Genomic DNA, 21,858 nt, shown 5'->3' on the forward strand with positions numbered 1-21,858 from the left:
ACACAGCTCACGCAGCTCGTTCGGTCTGATCAGCTGCCTACTCCAGGGACCGGGGGTGGCAGTATATAAAGCGTTGGGCTGCAAAATTTTTACAAATTCTAATTTGCGGTTTGGAGCGGCTGTCATGCGATAGCGTGAGGACGGTACCAGGTCCCCAAGTCTGATCTGACTGAAGAAATTCCGACAGAACGAAAGGAGCGTAGGCGTAGTTGAGTGGAAGTGTCCATCGTTCTGGAGTGTAAAAATGGTAAGGGCGGAAAAGATTTTTGAATATGATGATCTGTTGTTACCAGAGTTTGAGTTGCATGGGAAGACAAACCAATTCTGGACATGAGATAGCACTTTTAGGGAGCTTATTGTATCGGCTAGCGTTTCCGTTTGTCGCGAAAAATGCTCTTATGCATCAAGAAGGAGGACAGAGAAAAGATAGTTTCAACAATTTCGTTGTTGGCAATACCAGTATTTGTTCTGAATCAAACCAAAACTCAATTAATCGCAGAACAATACATAACTAACAAAAGTGAGTGTTAAAAAGCTTACCATACTAAAAAAATACTATTTCTAAAATTTGTTATAAGGTCGAGAACAAAGGTTCTAACAACAAAGAAAATTCAACCCTCCAAACTGTGTTCCGAGATGCCGCCAGGAAGAATTCTCACAGAACTGCAGTTGTGTTTGATGATGGAGAAAGGGTTTCCATGGTGACATTTTCAGAGATGCAGAAAAGAGCTGAAGAGATAGCAGCATATCTTGACCAACTTCATCTACAAGGTGAAGTTGTAGGATTGTATTACCATCCCTCTGCTTTGCTTCCGACGTATCTTGTCGGGTGAGTTCAAAATTCTTTCATTAGATGTGCATTATATTTTTATATGCCCCCCCTCCCAAATATGAGATCAGTTCTACAGTCATGTCAACTTTATTAAGTCTTTGTTCCAAATGAACATAAAGTGGTAAACAACTTGTTGTAAAATGAATTCATTTGGAGGGCAATGTTGATCATTTGTAGGGAACGATAGAAAACCGAGACGACCAAATTTCAATGTACCGGTACCAGTACATAACTGTACCGTACCAGTGTACATTATTCTGTTACAATAAATGACACTATGTGGCAAATTGCAAATTGGTATGCAAGTTATGATGATTTTTTGATGAATAATTAATAATGCCTATAACAGTTGAAACAGACAAGTGACTGCCTTTATCTCTGTTCAGAAATATATTTTTCAACTGCAAATGTTTTTGAGCTTAATACTAGTGTCCGCGGTCCCTCCACAACGTTTAGTGTCACACCTATTATTAAGTCTTTGTTCCAAATGAACATAAAGTGGTATACAGGGTGTTTAAGAAAAATAGATTGGTTTGGAGGGGGTAACATTAATCATTCTTAGGGAACAATAGGAAGAAAATCAAGAAAGCAAAATTTCAACATGCTGGACTGTACTGTACTACCGTAGAGTTCATTATCTTTTTCAATGAATGACAGTACATGACAAGCACATATTGCAAATTTGTAAGTTATCCTACTTCTAAAATAATTTTTATTTTGAATACTTCAAATAACCGTTGAAACAGGAATGATCTGCTTTTCTCTATGGTTCAGTATTTTTCAAACTGCCACGTTTTTTTGAGCTGAATTCATCCTTCTAAGTGTCACCTCTCTATTCATTATAAGTTCCATTCATGTCTGCTCAATATGAAACAAAACAGGCTGATGAATTCCGAACAAATGCTTGATTAGAGTGCAGTTGTTTCAGTGTAATTTGTGAGATGGGTGACAGTGATCGGATACCGGTGACAGTGAATGTACTATCACCTTTTGTCGTTGGATTTTGGAAGAGTGCGTGTTTACCTTACATGACCTTGTCTAGAACAATCAGTTGCAGGGTAAAATCTCATTAGCAAATGAACAGTGGTTTTCAGCAGTTAAAAAAAAAATGGAGGTAGGCGGTTAAACTTATATTCCAGAACCCCAGACTCCTGAATTGAGAGTTACCTGACCGCAAAACAGCTGCAGTGGCTTGGTAAACACTTATTAGTCTGTTAGCCTTGGCTTGCGGTTTTTACCAACAATTGCAACCACAATAGCCACAACCACTGAACCAGACTACAACGCACTGCAGGGCCAAACAGCCAGACATAACACTACGTCATCTGAGAAAAGTGTGTTTTTGTGGTTTTTAGCAGCTGGTGATTTTTTTTGAAGGTGGATCCATAGGTAAAAAGATAAAGGGAAATTTAGCGTTAGCGTCAGATAGATGCATAAATTGTGGTTTTTTCGCTGGCTCCAGATGTTTCCTAAGTTATTAATTTTCCCAGATGGTGTTTGTGTCAAAGAAATGCACTGAAATTCCCATATGAGTGAGCGTCAAGCCAAACTGTTCTGTGTGCCCCAGATGAGACTTACCAACAGAGTTGCGCGCAAAACCAGAATTGTGCCCACATATGTTTGATCAGAGAGCATTACAGTACTAATTCTTCTTTCTTTTTTGTCTGAAGTTTCACAGTGAAACAAAAACATTGTAAAGTGAGACGAAACCCAAGTAAAATTTTATATGTCCTTGTGTCGTGGTTATAATTGTATAAAGAATACAAAAGCTACAAAAGATGACTGTTTTTGGGGTCATGCAAAAATGCTATCAACATACTGAATTAGCTGGAATTTTTCTCTCTGAAATTTCAGAAAACGGCATGGCTGTGCACACATATACAGATTTCGCTATTTGCCTTTTGAGCATTTTGAAAGCAGCAAAACTAAAAAAAAAATTAGGCCAGACAGGCTCAGACACTACAGAATTGGAACGCTGCCAAGACAAAAAAGTAGATCGTGTCATTGCCTTCATGTGTTTCTAAAAGTAGTTTTATGGGACTTTGCAATGTCACGCAAAAGTCATGCTCCATGACTCTTGGTATGTCAGCGACCGGAATTTACCCCCAAATGTACACCTTTTTTTACACTCTGAAACAAATTCTTTTCAAGTTTATCATATAAATGTAATGTAATTTACTCAAACAAATTATGTATAAATTATAGGCAGAGCTTTTTTCATAACTTGTACGACCATTTTCATCGAATTTGCTATTTGCTTGTCTGGGTAAATTTGAACGTTTGACATAATTCTGCCGGCAAAGACATGCAAATGTAGGGTACGGTACAGACAAAATATCTTGAAAGCATCAATTTTTTTTTTCCATTGAAGTCCCTAGGTGTCTGTGCTCCCTGGATATATGTTAATGAGATCAGACCATACTTGGACATTGGACTTTTTGTAAATTGTAATGAACACTGTCTGGATTTGTACTTCCTTCCTGAAATGATAGCTTGTAGAGGAGAAAACTTAAACACAATTCCCAAATAAAGTACGAAGTGCCCAGATACAAAAGATGATTTTTCTGTGGAAAAAGCAATGATACAAATGTAGTATTGTGTCACTTTTGTGACCATCTTTCCTTTAAACAGAAATCACAGCAAAAACTTAGCCCAAGAGTGTTCATGGCAAATCTGTTCTATTCAAAAATGGTACTCTTGAATTTCATTTTGTTTAGCAATAGAACTTTATCATGCTAACTTGCATAATAAAAGTGTGTCAAAATACTGAGAGTTGTCTATGGCAAAACTTCAACTGGTTGACTGAGATGTATGACAATAGACACTGGAGTGAATTAAGGCCCCACCTCCATTTTGACCCGCATTCTGTACAAAACAGCATGGACACTTTCATAGTATCAGTATCATTCTATTTTTGTTTGCATCAACAGTGGACTATTTCTATCGTCAAACTTTTGCTGACCAGTATACAAGTAGTGTCTATGGTATAAATGAATGCTGTTGTAGTAAAATACATTTTATGCATGGAGAGACTTTGAAAGAAGTGTTCAAGGCAGATCAAAATAATTCTTCGTTTCCCAAACTTTGTCATCAAGTTAAGCAGTGAATTTCGCTTACAAAGATAGTAAATTTTATGACTTTCAGTGGCTTGTCACTACAGCTACATGTACATAAGGGATAAAAACAAATACTAGACATAATCCAAACAAATGTATTTACTTGGCGATTTAACAACATTGATGTGATGTTCATCAATTGATCGCAAAGGAAAATGGCCTGCAAAAGTATTTGAGTTGGTTTTGGATGATTTTCTGAATGAATTTCAAACATGGGCAAAGCCTTTTTGTGAGGAAGAATCCTTTAATTTCGCTGGTCTCGTCAGGATACTGTGAAATTTGGGGGGAGAGAGAGAGAAAGAGAGAGAGAGAGAATATGAGAATGCATGTATATCCCAGATAAATTGCTATGAAGACCTACTTTTCAACATTTTCTCATTTAGATATATGTATTCTGAAGTTTTATCTGTATCATTTTCTGTACACCTGTTTTAAAGTGTTAAAAGAAAATTCATTGATCATGTAAAGAATGATATATTCAGTACGCCCAAAAGCAGATGAGTTGTCTCGGCTCATGTTTCGTCAAAATAAATTTGCAGGACATGAATTCCATTGGTCTCCAGTAGTTTCTTGCAACACAGCTCAGTTACAACTGTGTGTGTGTGTGTGTGTTTTGATTTGCCATTTCATGTCATGGAATACCTGTAGCCAAGCAGCCAAATTCTCAAAAAAGTCAAAACTGAAAAAATGCCCAGATATAGTAACATTGTTGCTTTACCAAAACTATTTATCGCACACAGTTAAATGATTATGAAAAAGGAATAATCATTTGAATACTAATCAAGAAAGAAAGTTTATATTTTCACCTCTGTAAAATGAAAACTTGTTATTAGTAATAATATTTCTCATTTGAAACACTTTCAAAACTGTTTCATTATTTTGGACTTGATAAAGCAAGGTGTAGATTGAAAATGATTTATTTCTCTGCGTAGAATCCTTCAAGCATCTGCAGCGTTTGCCGCAATTGATCCACAAACACCATCCAACATCAACAAGTATTTCATCAGGAATGTCGGCATCCGGATGATCCTGGTCCAGGAAGAAGTTATACAGGTAAAGAAAGTGCATCATAGATGTCAAAAGTAACACTGAGTTGGTCCTTTATTTTTTGTATGTTGCTCAGTCATTCCAGGGTTTTTGAAATCATATTGAAAGTTCTGCTCGGGATTGTAAACTAACATTTCCACTATTCTGGAGTTCAAAAAATCTAACATTTGCATGTTTTCTGGAGTTCAAAAAATAACGTTCAAAGATATTGTTGAGTTTTGTAAAAAGGATACTGAAAGTTGTTCAAAATTTTGTAAAAAAACATGAAATACTAATCAAGAAGGATGAATGATCTGTGGTTTGCAAAACAACGTCGACAGTTATTCAAGACTTCACAAAATATTGTTAGATAATTCAGCCATTGTTTGTAGAGTAACATTGAATGTCATGTTTAAGGTTCTTAAAATAGAACTAAACTATATTCTTGATTTTTCAGTTAAGATTGATTTGTTTGCAAGCTTGCAAGCAATTTGATTGTTGAATGACAATGAATTCCCGGGTTTGTAATATAAACATTGTGAATGAAGCTATCTCCTGTTTGTAAAATATTAGCAGCATATTATTCATTTTACTATTGTAATATCATTACAAGATTATCACTTTTAACAGCAAAGGGTTTGCTGAAAAAAAATTTCCAAGTTAAATACATATTCCACACATCAAGGGTTCATCTTAAGTTGAACAACCGGCATTGTGTGGTGAAGTTTTCGTGAATTCAGTATGCAATATTTTGTTGATAATATAACCGTGTAACAGACAATATCCACATGGTGTTGAAATTAGGTTTGTACTGTATGTCAAGATTATCTTTGTAGGCCTTGTTGTGACTTTAGGCGTTATTATCTTATCTATAGACTCTAACGTACATGTATTTAGAAAATGAAATATTAAATCCATTTCAAACAATGCAATTCTTTGTCAATTACTAAATGTGCACACTGTATGCACTGTTTGGCCTTTGTCACCCCCATTCCATACGTGGAGATGTCCAACTTGGTCATAGAGGATATTAGAGTTATACTAAAAATGGGCAGACAAAATGGTTGTAGTTGAAAGGTAAGATAAACAAACCATCCAAAAACGTCAGCGTTTGCAGAGCAGAGGGCAGACTTTATGATGAAGTGTGTGTTTAAGCACTCTTGAAAAGTCTTATCTTTAATTTATACCCTCCTTGATGTTTGCTTCTTTCCTTGAATATACATTGTATAATAGGATTCAAATCATGACATTAGACATTTTTTTCTTACCGTAATAAACAGTAATCAGAAGCCCTAAGAGAGCTATATGAGTCAAGTTACTGACACTGCTTTTCGTTTCCAAACATAAGTTTTTCACATTTTCATAAAAATTCCTGTTCAAAACTTTGCAACTTAGTGCAACAGAAATTTTCAGTCTGATAGCCCATCTTTTAATGTTTCTGATCCAAATATCAGCGGTACTTTCAGGAAAAGTCTAGGAATCTATGAAATTTTGTGGCTAAAAGAAATACAGACTCAGTTTTTTAAAAGACGCATCAACATACAGACCAATAGCTAAATTGTTTTATTTCTGTCTGGCCATCATATAATAGCTGTATATATTTGCAGGCCAAATTTTTCACTTGATTTAAGGGTAGCATATCAACAATTACAAAGGAGCCTTAGTGACATTTGACTGGTCCTAGAAAACACATTGTAAGTCAAAATGTGAAAATCAGGCTATATTTAGGCTAGTATGATAAAAAGTATGTGCGTTTGAATAACATGGCTGTTCAGTCGCAAACCTTCTATGATTGGTTAGATTTTGTTGTGTTACTCACAATACGATCAATTACCCATAATTCCCTTTGATTTGTATCATTGAAGGTTACTTTTCATATCACTATTTTCACTTCTGTGTACGAGCAATAATTTACAGCATCAAGAATAATATTGAGTTAAAGTACGTTTAGATAGTTCAGTGAAAGTTTCCAAAAAACCATTAAACAGCCGTAAAAGTCACAATTTGTTGGTACCACAAATGCCATACTTTTCAGCAGCAATTTATGATGAACTGAAGAGGTCATTCTCTGAGAAAACTTAGCATGCAAATTTCTTTGTCATTTCCATCTGAAAAAATCAATATCCTTTTATTTCATAAAACAGGTGCAACTAGTCCCCCTACTTTCCATCACATTATTCTGTATGGCTGAAGACACAATCAGTAGAAAATTTTACAAAAATTCCATATTCTTTCTCAATCATGCATAATTTTCCAAAGTATTTAAAATGATTGAGAATTGCGAAGAATGGTGTGCTTAAAAATACATTTTTAGAATTTTTACAACTGGTCTAAGAATTCGTCTACACATGGGAGACATGGTAGATTTCACTGAGGAATCTCTGATGATACAAATCATAATGAATTATGGGAAATCTATACAGTACTGTGTGACTTAAAGAAAACAGAAGAGGATTGTCAATGTACTTGTTATTGTAAAATAACATTAAAAAGAAATTCAGGATCGTAAAATAGAGTATGACTTTTTACCAATAGAACATAATTATATTTAGCTTTACTGGTAAATAACTCATCTACTTCAAGTATGGCATGAGATGATAATATTGTAAAGTCAATAACGAAAAAGAAAATTAGATGATCGTTAATGCCTGTGGGATGGGTTTTTCATCAAAGTGATCTGACGACTTCAAAGAAATCAAATCAAATGTGGTTTCTGAAGTCGTCTCTGCGGTGAATATACATGCTATTGTTATGTAATGTCATTTAAATGTGTACGGTATCAGCACAGCGAAGTTTCATTGTATTGATATTTCAGACGAATTTCATTATGGCTTAAATACGTGATAAATTTTGTAAAGAATATCTATAATAATTTTTTTTCATCATATATAATGAGTCCCTGAATATAGTACAGCAAATGTTTTATTGTATTGTCTGTAGCAAATAATTATGCATGAGACCATGTTTGTGGAGGGACAGTTATGAGACAATAGACCAGTGATTGCCAATTTACATGTAAAACTCTTATTTTCCTGAATTGTATAACAGTGTTTATGTATATATTTCGCCAGCGATTTTCTCTGTAATTAGTTTTGTCTAGCAGAGACCGTGCTGATGTTCATAACAAGTATAACAGTATGCATGGATACAGGCATGCATGATGTCCGTGGCTCAGAGTTGACAGAAAATAACCACAGTCGAGTTGAATATCTCTCACTGCCTCCTTCATAATTGCCAAGAAAATAATTTTTCGCAGATGAAAAAATTCTAGTTTTTAGTTTCTTCCCACTGGTTTCATAGATGAGGTTGTTTGAGAATGATAGATGTGTGTAAGCAGACATGTGGAGCAAAGGTTAACTCTATGTTTGATAGTCTCTGTGGTACACCAACCCAGCCGAATAAAGAAACCTGTCTTGGTATTCACTGAATATTGCACTGACCTTTACAAAATTATAATATGATGACTGTACATCAAACGATATCGGATTCTTTGCAAAATCTCACCTTATTGCTTATATTTGATATTGCTGTCACAATACACTTGAACAGAATGGAAAATCCAGCAAATTGCCGGGTTATGTATTTTTGTGTTGTGCTTATTTCTGAAGCGTGGAAATTTCCTACCTGACATAGACGCCCCACCTTTTGACATAACTCAAACAGCGCCGCCCTGTTAAGGATTTAAAACTGTGAATAGATATATGTGGTATTTTGGTCTTTACAGCAATTCCTCTTTGAAAAAAATTTGTGAAATTTTCCCACGAATGCATGGCATTTTTACTATAACACACTTTACTGGTATTTCTTTACTTTGCCAGACGGTTAGTGATTGACTGCCTCTTTCAAAATGAATATAGTCTTGTAAAAAAAGCACCTCGAAATTTGAAGAAGTTAAGCATCTTGAAATATTTGACCTAATTAAACTAAGCTTTTACCATTTGCAGTTAGTGCTGAAATTTGGGGTAGTAGAATTCCCCCCCCACCCCTTTTCAGTAGGCCATTTACAGTCATGTATAAGGCTTACAAGCTTACATTGAATGTAGATTATTCTGAAGTATCACATTCAAGTGCATCCATTGCAGCTATTGGAAATTCAAACCTTTGATTGCACAAAGGAATTCTAGCAGCTTTCAGATTAACTCCCATTTCTCTACTTCCCTCCAGCCAATCAATGCAACTATTGAAAACTTTGAAGTCTTTTATGGCCTAGGCCTTGTATGGGATAAAAAAATGGGTCAACCTTATGCTGCAGGTTTTTGTCCATAATAGTTATCTCCATCAATGTATTTGAGCCGATTGTGTTTTGAGTCCAACATTGCTTGTAAGCATTTACCAGACTTTCCATCAGACTTTCACATGGTTAAAACTTCCCATGATGCTAGGCAGCAATTCTGTAGTCACCTGATGCTTGAGGCGTGACATAGTCATATATGCAAATTGTACTACTGAGTATCATTTGAATATGCAAATCCAGAGATGATGATTCATTATGGAGAAGATTCATGTGCCTTGGCTCATGCACTATACACATGTATCTGTAAAATTATGTCATTTCATATATGCTGATATCACAAATTAATACAGCTACAAACAATACAATCCAAGGCACAGACTTGCAAATACCAGGCAAATTATAAGGACCACATGTCCATGACAAATATTGCATGCTGTGCATCTCAGTTAACTATCCATTTAAAGTTGTCTAAAAGATATCTTTGTCCAAGATATTTTGATAGTGCGATACCTATACTGGTAATTGGTGTTTTACAAGGTCACACAATTAATTGTAACACCTAATTATGGTGTGCAAGTTATTAATATCAATAGAACATACTGGAATGATTGCTTTGTAGCTTTCAGTATAAGATACATAAATGTGCATGGGATAAGTCCAGCATCGTAGCTCGTTAACTTTAACAATAGACCTCTGCATTAATTAACATAGTACTTGCGCTAAAATTGAGTAAACTTTTGCTCAAATTTTTCTCAAAGAATCTCTAAACCATTCTTTCAAATCAAGAATAAAAACCAAGACATTATCGGGTGCTCATACAAATGTTGGTACTGGAGGCACAAATTACCTAAATTGACTGATATTTGAAATTCAACATGGCCGCTATTCTGTAAAAATATTGTATGTTAATTATATGGGGGAACAGTAATTTATCAACAGAATATTTTTAGAAATTTAAGGTTTATTGTAGCAGTTGTAGAGGCATATTTTAACAACACCACAAAATTGCAGAGCCCTAACTGACCAGCTAGGATAATGCTGTACTCCGGCTTTATCTGTTATGTTAATCTGATCAGTGTTGACCTTGTTGTTCTTGATGACCTTGGTGAGTTTGTATGAACAGTATTAAAGCTACAGATATTGAACCCTACCTACCTCTTACAGGGACTCTGATATTTCTGTAACAAAATTATATTTTCGTCGTTTTTGACAAATTGAACGTAAGACTTTTTGATATCAGGCAAAAACATGAATTTTTGGAAAGTAGAACAGGTATTTGAAATATTATGGGAAAATTGTAAAAATTGCTGTTGATGGAGCTTTCGGCTGATATGCTGTATGAAAATGAAAGTTTTAGTTCATAATGGTTTTGTCATGGAAACTTCACGGTATCCTCTTTAATAATCAAGAATTGGAAAGGAGAAGTGCATACCATCTCAGATTTACTGATATTTGAAAGTTCAAAATGGCTGCCATTCTCTTCATTGGTTCTGTGATAGAGGAAAAATGTAATTCTTCTCATCAGCATTCAAAAATGATGACTACATAAACTTCACTGACCAATGAGGAAATGTATACAATTTTGAGAGAGTTAAAAAATATGTCCTTTGGCGTGTTCTACTTTGATATAAATGTTCAAATCATGGCGGATTCTTGCTCTCTGCCTTACAGACTCACCAGAGAATCTGTTTGTTGAAAAAGAAAACAAAGTGCCGGTGGGAGTTCATGTACACAGAGTCCTGACACTGCTATCCGATAGCGCACAGTGAAGCAGTGGCCTGTGCTTGGTGACCACGTAGCCATCTGATGAAACTGTTTGGGTGTTTTTGCATCTCATTATTGGCCTTTACTTGTGTTGACGACTTTATGGAGCTTCAACAGACTAGCGGTGTATGTCGTTGTGTATTCATAGGATGGATGCTTCATAGCCAACCGTGGTTTTCTTTTCTAATATCATTTTGTTGAAAAATCACTTCAGAAATAAGCAAATATTTAACTGGTACATCTGCTCAGTTAGCTCCACTGTTTGTCACACAAACTGCTGATTCAGTCACTATGGAAACCAAAGTTTGTGCATGATTAATTTTAATATTTTTTTCTCAGTTGTGTTCAAACGTTGTCTTCTTTCAAACTGGTTGTTAGATAACTCTGACAGACATTTGGTTTTCAGGTTATCATTGACGATAATGAGATTTTGATATTTAGGATTTTTTTCTCTTTCTAGATGGCACATTCCAGTAAGATCATCATTAAGTGATACTATAGCATGTATAGCATAACAAAAGTTGAACAAATTCCTAAAATTTTCAATATATACAGATTTTTGCAAACTCTACGCTACTGCTAGTACATAATATTTTACACCCTGCTAATGGATAGTTTGAAGTTCATCAATGTTTCCATTGCAAACACAATGTACAACACAATTTCTGGTAAGACATCCATCCTGACAAGATATGGTGTCTTTGTGGGTTTTTTTCAAGATTGGTTATCTCATGGATTTTTGAAGGAAGTCTGAATGGGCCATTGTGTTGATGATGTCAACCATAGCTGCCTCAGGCAGTCAGACAACCAGGCTGTACTATACACATACTCTCTGTTTACTTTACAGACTGATTCGTATTTAGTCGATTGGGTGTTCATATAATTCACTGGAATTGTTTTCATCGTGCACTTTAGCGTTCAAAATATTTATACATGTATTTTCAATGCACATAATAGTGTCAGGTATTTTTGCCATAAATGATCAGAGAAAACGTGAGTTAATTTTTGCTTTGGATTAACAACAAAACTCTTAATTGTTGAACAACACAATGAACCGGAGCTTTGTCATGTTGTCTGGTCAAAGGTTTCTTAGCCATATACAGTACAGATTATTGATGTTCTCATTGTTAAAGCCCCAATAGCTGCGAATGTTTAATAAACCAATCTCAAAATATCCTTAGTTTTCCAACAGTTTTCTTTGAATAAGACCCATTAGAGACTGAAAAAGCCTACGCTGCCATAAGTGTCAAAGTGGTAATTCAAAGGTTTTAACGTCATTTTAGATTTCCCGCCATTTTCAAAAACTCATTATATAACCGAGAAAATAAAGATTACAACAACAAAATGTTGGCCATCATGTGTTGTGCATTCAGGTAAATAGCATCACGCTTGTTTCTGGTATGATCACAATGTGTATGTGCTGGAAATACTGTTTTTTAGCTCCGCTGTCAGAGACGCGGAGCTTATCCGATAGGCTGATTGTCCGTCGTCGTTCGTCCGTCCGTCCGTCCGTCAACAATGGTCTTCTTCTCTGAAACCGCAAGTCAGATTTCTTTGAAATTTGGTATGGAGGTTCATAGGAATGACCTCACTCAAGTTTGTTCAAATTGTGGTGAAATTTGCATAATTGTATTTTATGGGCAATTTTTCCTGTTTCTGGTCAAGAAATCTTCTTCTCTGAAACTTCAAGTCAGATTAATTTGACACTTGGTATAGAGGTTCCTAGAGGTAACCTCAGTCAAGTTTGTTCAAATTGTGGTTAAATTTGCATAATTGTATTTTTGGGGCAATTTTTCCTGTTTTTGGTAAAAAAATCATCTCTGAAAGCGCATGTCGGATTGATTTAAAACTTGGTATTGAGATTCCTAGGGGTGATCTCCATCAGATTTGTTCAAATTGTGGTGAAATTTGCAGAATTTTTTTTAGGCAAATTTTGCTGTTTTTTGGTCAAAAAATTATAGTTTCTAAATTTCTTATATAGGCCTAAATGCTTTCAGTTTTATTATATGCAGCTTTCTATTTGACCTTAATTTTGTTCATTGAAATTATGGTAACATTTATATTGTATGAATTTTTGTGCATATATTGCTGTAAAAATGCGTTTGCATAATTGTATTTTTGGGGCAATTTTTCCTGTTTTTGGTCAAGAAATCTTCTTCTCTGAAACTTCAAGTCAGATTAATTTGAAACTTGGTATAGAGGTTCCTAGAGGTAACCTCAGTCAAGTTTGTTCAAATTGTGGTTAAATTTGCATAATTGTATTTTTGGGGCAATTTTTCCTGTTTTTGGTAAAAAAATCATCTTCTCTGAAAGCCCATGTCGGATTGATTTAAAACTTGGTATTGAGATTCCTAGGGGTGATCTCCATCAGATTTGTTCAAATTGTGGTGAAATTTGCAGAATTTTTTTAGGCAAATTTTGCTGTTTTTTGGTCAAAAAATTATAGTTTCTAAATTTCTTATGTCAACAAAAAACCTAATACGCTGATAATTACTGCCAAATTTACATATTTACTACGTTTTGCTATTATTACAATAATTTAAACAAAATTATTTTTGCCCAGTTCAAGTTCAATATCTCAAACACTTTTGTCATTTTTTCCCTCATTGTCATCCACTTAACTATCACAGCGGAGCTATATCGGCCGCTAGGCCGCTTGTTGTATTTTCCCGTGAGGCGCCATTTTATGGATGCGGCACCCGTTTATTATAAGCCTGTTAAAATGTGTTGGCATGGTCCAAATCAGTGAGCAGTGATACTTCAATACACGTCCTTCAGTTAGCACATTTACACAAACCAACTTTGGTTTGAAAATAAAATCATAAAAATAATGCATAAAATTAGCAGCTATTGGGACTTTAATGATAGTCATCTCTCAGTGCTGTTAATATGTAAGATGTGCCATGTTTTTACAAGCGCTATATGAACAACTCTACATGTGATTTGTAAATTGTGGTAACAATGGCAAATATTCCGAAATAGTTATTGAAGTGTGACCAATTGAGAAGAAACAAACAGTAGTTTGTCATACTTTTGAGGACAAAAATAAATCGTAAAATTGCAAACTCTGTGACAAGTGTATTTCTTCGGGATTTTCTTGCGTACGTCAAGAAAGTAAGATCTGCAGTCTCTACATATACCTTGAGAAAAGAAAAAATTTCACCTTCTTTTAACGCCTCTATCACCACCATCTTCCCTATGCACACTGCCTGCAGGTGAACAAATTGGTTAGTCCAATACTGTACCGGGGTAGTCTACACTCATATATCTCTAAACAGTCTCAGAAAATAATCTACATACATATTCATGAATATAATAGCACATGTGAACTTACAGGTTAATATGAGCTTTAAAAATAAGTATTATGAAATAATGAAGTACCCATAAGTCAGAAAACAAATTAATAAGATCAGTTTATTAATAAAAGTAGGAAAAGTTGGAGGCTGAGCTTTCAGATGACTTGATAGTCAGGAAATGTTTTAGTTTTAGGAGGTACAAACATCAATTCATTCCCATTGTTGCAGTGCCATGGTTAGGGCGATGCATACAGAAATTTGAGTGAAATGGTTAATCAATTGAGTTTCAGGTACCGGTAAATTGAATCGCCGTGTGGCGGAGTTGTGGTACATGGGCATGTAATACATATCAGAGTATATGGTTGTACACGTTTGTAAGATTGTGAAAACCTACTTTTGCAGTGTTTTTTTTATGTAAATGAATTTCTACTCAGAATTTCATCCAAAAAAAGGGCAGATTGTTTTACATCACACGCACCGAGGTGTTGGTTGTTCTGTGATTTTGAGATTTATGATTGACAAGTGCCAGCTGCATGTACATTCTGAGATGAGTGTCAGCACAGTCTCTTGGGGATGGTAATAAATTAATGTAAGAGTGAACTCAGGGCTAATGCTTTGCTCACATTTTATCAAAACTCAGAGATTTCTGGACACGTTGGGATCAGAGCTGCCCGTCAGAGTGGTTCAGTTTCTGTCAGATCATGGTTTGGTCATTGTAGAAGTTCAGAACCAGTCAGCAGATGACCCTCAACTCACCAAGCCAGCGTCAGCAGGTGGCCACAACATTACTATGCAAACAAGACCAGCATCAGCAGATTCATTAGCATATGCAATCCACACGTCAGGCACAACTGGACTGCCAAAGATTGTCCGAGTTCCTCATCAATGTATTTTGCCAAATGTTCTACACTTCAGGTAATCAAATTTACTGTAGCAGTATGTGTATACACTTGACCTGTGATATGCAACATATAATACTGTTTATGAAGTTTATGTTCACACAGGAAGGTATCCATACATCATACAAACTAGGGAAGAACTTTTTTATTTTCGGGGGAAGTGGAGATTCGTTGGGAAAAAAAACATTTCTTGGCAGATGAAGGACAGAAAAAATATTTCTTCATCGCAAGATGATAGCTCGGTTTTCTCTGACATTAAGTGAATGAAGTTGAAAATAACAAATACACAATATTTGGAATGTCTTCAAAGTTATATTTTTCTCCTTTTTGTTTTGGTGTGTATCAAATGATATCCGTGTTGGATTATTTTGAAAATATTGTCTATTGCGGACAAATATTGTATACTGTACAATTTACTTTCGAATCTTGAAGTATTCAAAATTTCCTAAAGTATTCAAAATTTGTCCCATGTCATAAGGTGATGCTGCTACTGTGAATTGGTTTAATTAAAACTAGGAGAAAATCTCTTGATTCAAAAATTTATTAAATATAATTCCGTTAGATTTCTTATCTTTAACGTGTCATCAAAAATAAGTTGTCAATTTGCATTATTTCAGAGATACATTTGAAGTGACTTCAGAAGACACTGTTTTCATGGCCTCACCTTTGACCTTCGACCCCAGCATTGTGGAGATGTTCATGACCCTATCCCAAGGTGCAACACTGGTCATTGTTCCAGCAGTGATCAAGCAGATGCCCAGAGTGCTTGCAAGGATCTTGAAGAAACACAGTGTATCTGTGTTGCAGGTACACTACTGGTTTTTCAAATGCAGTGTTTAATCCTTCGCTGTTGGACTTTGTCACTAGACAGTAACTTTCTTTCTGCAAACATGTTCCACATGAATCTCATCATTGCAACATGCATCACGGTCAGGCAAAAAAGTAACAAGTAACAACTTCTGACAGGATGTCCTCTACAATCTTCACATGTTTTTTTTATGTTTTCATCTGAAATTTCCATACATTTCAGCGTTTGCTGAAGCTGTTACACTTTTCCCAGCATGTAAATGGAACACTGTCGTCAATATCCTTTATAGGAAAATTTGAAAATCTCCTTTTTGTGTTGTTTGAAATTTTTGTGATGTTTGAAAGTTTGCTATTAGTGGCCCTATATTGAAAGCAAAGCAAGCACTATTTTTTAAAAATAAAAACATGTTCTTCTTTCTTACTTTTCTCAGAGTCTTCATGAATATATTCAACAACAAGCCTGTCTTTGGTATCGTCGGAATAATGAACTTTTTATTCTCATTCCTGAAATTTTTAGACCACGCCAACGTTGATCAGTAGATTTGGTCAGGATCTGTGCAAGTCTCATCTACTCAGTGCTAATAGCAGTCTGAGAGTCCTTGCATTTGGAGGAGAAGTGTGTCCAACACCGGCCGTCATCAATCAGTGGCGAGCTCCCGGTAACCAGACCAAATTTTACAACGTGTATGGGATAACGGAAGTGTCAAGCTGGGCATCCTGTTATCACATCCCAGAGAAAGACATTATTGAGGAGTCATCAGAAAGGTATCTTTTATATTTATTTGACTGGATTAGAAATTTAGCAGACTGCATGATTTTTAACCAGTGTTCTTGTTTACTCAACAGTCTTAGTGATCAAGAGTTGCATGCCGGGGGAAAATTTCAAAATGAATATTTCCAAATTAAAAAACTTATGATACTACTGTGTAATGACCAGTTTCCAAGCCCTATATTTGAACAATTGATACTATTTGATCAGATTTCTGACCATTTCAAGATTCAGAGGCAAAAAAATAGAGGTGCTACTAATTGACAGAGATTACATTTGTCAAAATGGAGAAGTCTAAATTACCATGACTACAAGAAAAAAAATGGAGTGATCAACTGTTATTTTATTGTGATGTTGAAGGACTACAAACTTTTTGGACTTAACCACATGAACAAAGTACGTTGGAACTCCTAGCTTGCTAAAATTTGCTGAGTCATAGCAGGGCCTTCTAGCTGATCGTTTTGCATGCAGGCTTTGTATCAAAATGCTAACAAGAAATTCAGTCATCTGACAAACCCCTTAATTGTACATTTTTTTTATTCTAGTCTTTTTGAATGAAATTGACTTTGTTGTGTATTTTGATATTCAGTGTACCCCTTGGTGAACCATTGCTGGATACAGAACTTGAATTGAGGGACGATGATGACAGAATTATTTGCAAGATTGGTGAGCAAGGAAAGCTCTTCATAGGTATGTTTATATCTTGTTTGTATGTTAAAAATATTGTAAAAATGTGAGAAACTGAATATCTGTCCCAGAGTTGCTGTCTACTGTAAATTGCTCTATTAGTGTCAGTGAGCTCATGTCTGGTTTTTGACTTGCATGACATGGGACCATATGATTAACTTATCAATTGAAAGATTGATTAATTGACTAATTAACCTTTTTGACACTGCAGTAGCTCTTAAAAAAGGTCTGCCCATTTTGTTAAACTTTTGAAATTACACAACCGACTGTGTTTTGTTATCATGATAGGTGGCAAGCGATACTGTTTGATTGGTGATGAAGACACAGTTCCCGGTGACACTATGAGAGATACAGGGGATGTTGTGAAACTGACACACAAAGGTTTTGTTTACATTGGTCGTCAAGACAACCAGATCAAAAGACATGGCAAGAGAATAAATTTGTGTCAGATCCAACAGGTTGGTTTGTTTCGTACTCAGCATTCAAATCTCTCATAATTATTTTTAGTGTTTTGACCTGCAACGATGCACAACTCTGAGACCGGTTTGTTGTGAAAACATGAAAAGTGATGGACCTGCATTTGTGTGTTTCAGCTGGCAGAGACCTTGCCAATGATTGAGTCTTGCTCAGTCCATCAAGATGATGGCGGCAGGTTGGTACTCTTTGCTGTCACGCCAAAGCACAGAAACCCTCGCCAGACCCAGCCCTCCAGTCTCATCAAAAGCCACCTGCATGAGATTCTGCCGGAACAAGGGATACCGGATGAGGTGGTTGTGTTGGAGAAACTTCCAATGACAAGGCACGGCAAGGTTGATGCCAAGAAACTCAATGAAATTATTCAGAATTTACACAAGGGTGAAGAGGTACCTCAGTTTGACAGACAACATTTGCAGTCATTGTGGCAGGTAATTTGCAGCATATCACTTTCTGATTATAGAAGTATCATCAATGCCTTAAAAATAAAGGCAAAAGTCATTTGCAGAAATTTGTTAAACTCAAAGGACTTTGACAATGTCATAGCACTTATTTCATTCAAACATGTATTTCCATTACACTGAAAGATCCATCCCCCCGTAAAGAGCGCCCTCAGATGACGGATCTTTCAATCTATACTTCCATCTGAAACATGAAGTTGCTGTTTGGATAGCTTGTTTTATCATTTTCCGTATAATAGAATATTTCTTGTCGTTAATTTTTGTTTGATTTGAATACTGAATTTTAAAGTCAAGTGCAAGTGAGTGCGTCTACTTCTCCAGCCGATCCTTGTTTACCAAAAGTGTAAGTTTTGTTGAATCACAGGGAGCACTTGGTTTGGAGAGCGTTGTTGAAGAGAATGCCAAGTTTCTGCAAGATGGCGGAAACTCCATCACAGCAACTTACCTGGCGGATGCCATTGAATCATGGGTAAAGAAGACCATCCCCGAGCTGCTGGATGTCATCCTGCATAAAAGCTTCCATGATGTTTGTGTGCTTGTTGAGACTACATTACTCAACTCAGTGAACACAAACATGAATAAACAGGCTCAGCAGAAGAGGAGATGTGGGCGTGAAGAAGATGAGAGGAAGATGAAACTTGCAGAGAAATCTGACAAAGGCTGGCAGGGTAAAGGTTATGCCAGGAGTAAGAAATTGAAAATGAATAAGAAGCCTGATGCATCTTGTGATGACCGCATGCAGGATGAACAGATGGAGTGTGACACAGGATACAGAAAAGGAGGTGGGTTATCAGGGAGCAAACCTGGTTGCCATGATACCAACATGATGGAAACTGAATCGGCTATTGATGAAAGCAGTGAAGTAGAGTTCAGCAGTCCTGATTGGGTGAGTGTCAGTAGAGGATCCCACTGTATAGCAAGTCATGGAGATGTGACTCTGTCACCGTGGACACTAGGTGATGTTGCTCTCAATCCAGGCGATGGAAGACAGGTTTATCTTCATCAGATGTGGCAGTGCGATACTGGGAAGTGTGTAGATGCCTCGCCATTGCTTGTCAGTAACAGGCAAGTAAAATATTGTACTGTTGGTCATCCCTGATCAGACTTTTTCTTACAACTTTATTTTGGCATCAGGGCTTTGCTGTTCGTTAAGTTGACATGATTTCAACCTCTTGCACGGAGTTTGAAGACGTTTTACTGATTTTCAAGTGGATTAAAAATGATAGTCAAAGCTAGTGGAGAATATCGCTACTCTAAAACTGATTGAACAATCAAGTGGTTCTTAATGGAATAATTTGAATCACATCAAAACAAGTTTTGCCTCTAACCCTGATAATATCATCTCATTGAATTGATTTTCTTTGCCTCACTAGGTCTGGTAGTACCATTTACATTGGATCTCACTCTCACAAGTTCATGGCGATTTCCACGGCAACTGGTGAGGCATTGTGGGTGGCAGAACTTGGGGACAGGGTTGAGTCTTCAGCTTGTGTTTCGAAGTGTGGGAGCTTTGTGGTAGTAGGTAGGTCAAAGGTCAAAAACATCTATATCGATTAGAAAATTTCTCCTGTTTTGAGTGTCTTAGTATTTACAAACGAAAATTTGGTTGAAAAACTTCCAGTTAGTTGATGACACTAACTAGAAATGCTGTAAAAATTTTGTTGCAAATAAAATGTAATGTTTATCACTGTCAGGTTGCTATGATGGTTCAGCGTATGTTCTTGGCTGCCATGATGGAACCGTGCATTGGAAATATCAAACAGATGGAGCAGTGAAAAGTTCCCCGGTGGTGGACACACAGACATCCTGGATTATGGTAGGATCGCATGACCACCATATACATTGCATCGATGTAAAGGTAGGTCTGTCAGATTATTTTCTGAATGTCATTGAGGAATGTTGCTGTCCAAATGTTTGTGGAAAATTGATTTTTTTAATTTCTCTAAATTTCGGTAAAATGTTTTAAAAAATCATGAACAGTGTATGAAATTGTGTTATGGAAATCAGATGTACACAGCTTTCACCCTCATAAAATGCTAACATTCGTTTGCACTTTGATCAAAGTTTGAAGTTTATATGCAAGGTGCCATATAAGCAACCAGTGTGCTGTAAATTTATCTTATGAGAGAAAGAAAAGTGGCATGAAATTATTTTACATGTGCAATGACCTTTTACTTTTTGTAGCTATGTTTGACTTGCTTCAACCAAATGTTGATGAAGAAAATTCATCATCTGTAAACAAGAAATTTTCACATGAGTAGGTCTGATGACTCTAGGCCTATAAACTCCCCTGTGAATAATTCTTCAACTACGCACTGAGTTATGTCTGGCTGTCTATGTTGTTACCTGCATGGTTCATGTATTTGACTTTATTGAGATACCTATGACATTTTCTGTTTCGTTTTACAGAGGAGGAGACGTGTGTGGTGTTTGTATGGTGGTGGAGGGTCAGTCTTCTCTTCTCCAGTATTGAGTAGCTATCCCAGAATCCTCTATGCAGCAACTTTGACTGGAAGAATCCTGGCTATAGATCCAGTAAGTGCTGGATGATATACAGATAAACAGTGTTGCAAAGAAATATTTCACAAATGAGACAGAGCAGGGCATGTATATGTGCTATATTTTGTGACAGTAGTCTTGTGATAAATGTTCTGTCATTTTTTGCCCCTGCTATCATTGTTATGTTAGAATAGAAGCTTTTATGAACAGCTGGTAGGTGAAATGGAACAAAAAAACATGTCTTTTCCTTCAACTTGTTGAGAGTTTTGTCAAACAATTAGCATTGTGTTGTAACTTTATAGAAACAAAATCACATGCGGATGAGTAGAAATGTTTTAGAGTTGAATTGTTTCAACATTTGAAAATATTTTTTGCATTTTTGCATTTTTCTTCTAATTTAAAAAAAAAATTGTTCTCTCTATTAACAAATACGTTGTTCTGACATTATATTGCATACTATATATTGGAACCTACAATTGTCACTGACATTATAATAGTTTGAAGTTCATTTCTATCACATCAAGTGATTATACAAATATTGACCAGCCATGGAGGCAACAGTGTTTCCCTGTGGCATTTTTACTCACCTCCAAAAGTATCTTTCTGTTTTGTGTGGCTAAAGGCTGGCAAATCATGACAGAGATTGAGGTGCAGTAGAATATAATCTAACATATTACCATCGGCTCTCTAATCGATGATCTGTTTATTGCTAGGATACTGGAGATGAAAAATGGCACTTTTCCTGCCCTAAACCAGTCTTCTCAAGCCCAGCTGTGACGTCAATGGGAACCCTCCATGGATGTGTAGATGGAAACATTTATCATGTGGATCACCATGGCATCCAGGTAGAGTCTTATGGGAGAGGGTGGGGGAGGGGGTAGGAGGGGAGGGATCATATCAAAAATCTCAGAACTTTGCTTTTTGAAGATTATCATCCAATTTTCTTTCTTATTTAACCAATTTTATTGAAAATAATAATCAACAGGTATCATGA

General features: G+C 36.0%; 1 protein-coding gene across 2 annotated transcripts in view; it reads left to right on the forward strand.

Moving 5' to 3' along the window:
- The window catches only part of LOC139131769 (beta-alanine-activating enzyme-like), a 27,223-nt gene continuing 5,365 nt past the window's right edge, over positions 1 to 21,858 (forward strand). The window contains exons 1-14 of one of the 2 annotated variants that reach the window (XR_011552186.1): positions 1 to 247; positions 579 to 829; positions 4,881 to 5,001; positions 14,909 to 15,183; positions 15,785 to 15,974; positions 16,492 to 16,739; positions 17,333 to 17,433; positions 17,719 to 17,888; positions 18,024 to 18,335; positions 18,730 to 19,430; positions 19,739 to 19,887; positions 20,060 to 20,223; positions 20,775 to 20,900; positions 21,578 to 21,709. Coding sequence is in view for 1 of the 2 variants with exons in the window: in XM_070698029.1 (XP_070554130.1) it covers positions 245 to 247; positions 579 to 829; positions 4,881 to 5,001; positions 14,909 to 15,183; positions 15,785 to 15,974; positions 16,492 to 16,739; positions 17,333 to 17,433; positions 17,719 to 17,888; positions 18,024 to 18,335; positions 18,730 to 19,430; positions 19,739 to 19,887; positions 20,060 to 20,223; positions 20,775 to 20,900; positions 21,578 to 21,709 (2,943 nt within the window). In the remaining variant the exon portion in view is untranslated. The remainder of the gene's footprint in view (positions 248 to 578; positions 830 to 4,880; positions 5,002 to 14,908; positions 15,184 to 15,784; positions 15,975 to 16,491; positions 16,740 to 17,332; positions 17,434 to 17,718; positions 17,889 to 18,023; positions 18,336 to 18,729; positions 19,431 to 19,738; positions 19,888 to 20,059; positions 20,224 to 20,774; positions 20,901 to 21,577; positions 21,710 to 21,858) is intronic. The other variant, XM_070698029.1, reaches the window with a different exon arrangement.

Source organism: Ptychodera flava, chromosome 4 (genome assembly GCF_041260155.1).
Source record: "Ptychodera flava strain L36383 chromosome 4, AS_Pfla_20210202, whole genome shotgun sequence".
NCBI lineage: Eukaryota > Metazoa > Hemichordata > Enteropneusta > Ptychoderidae > Ptychodera > Ptychodera flava.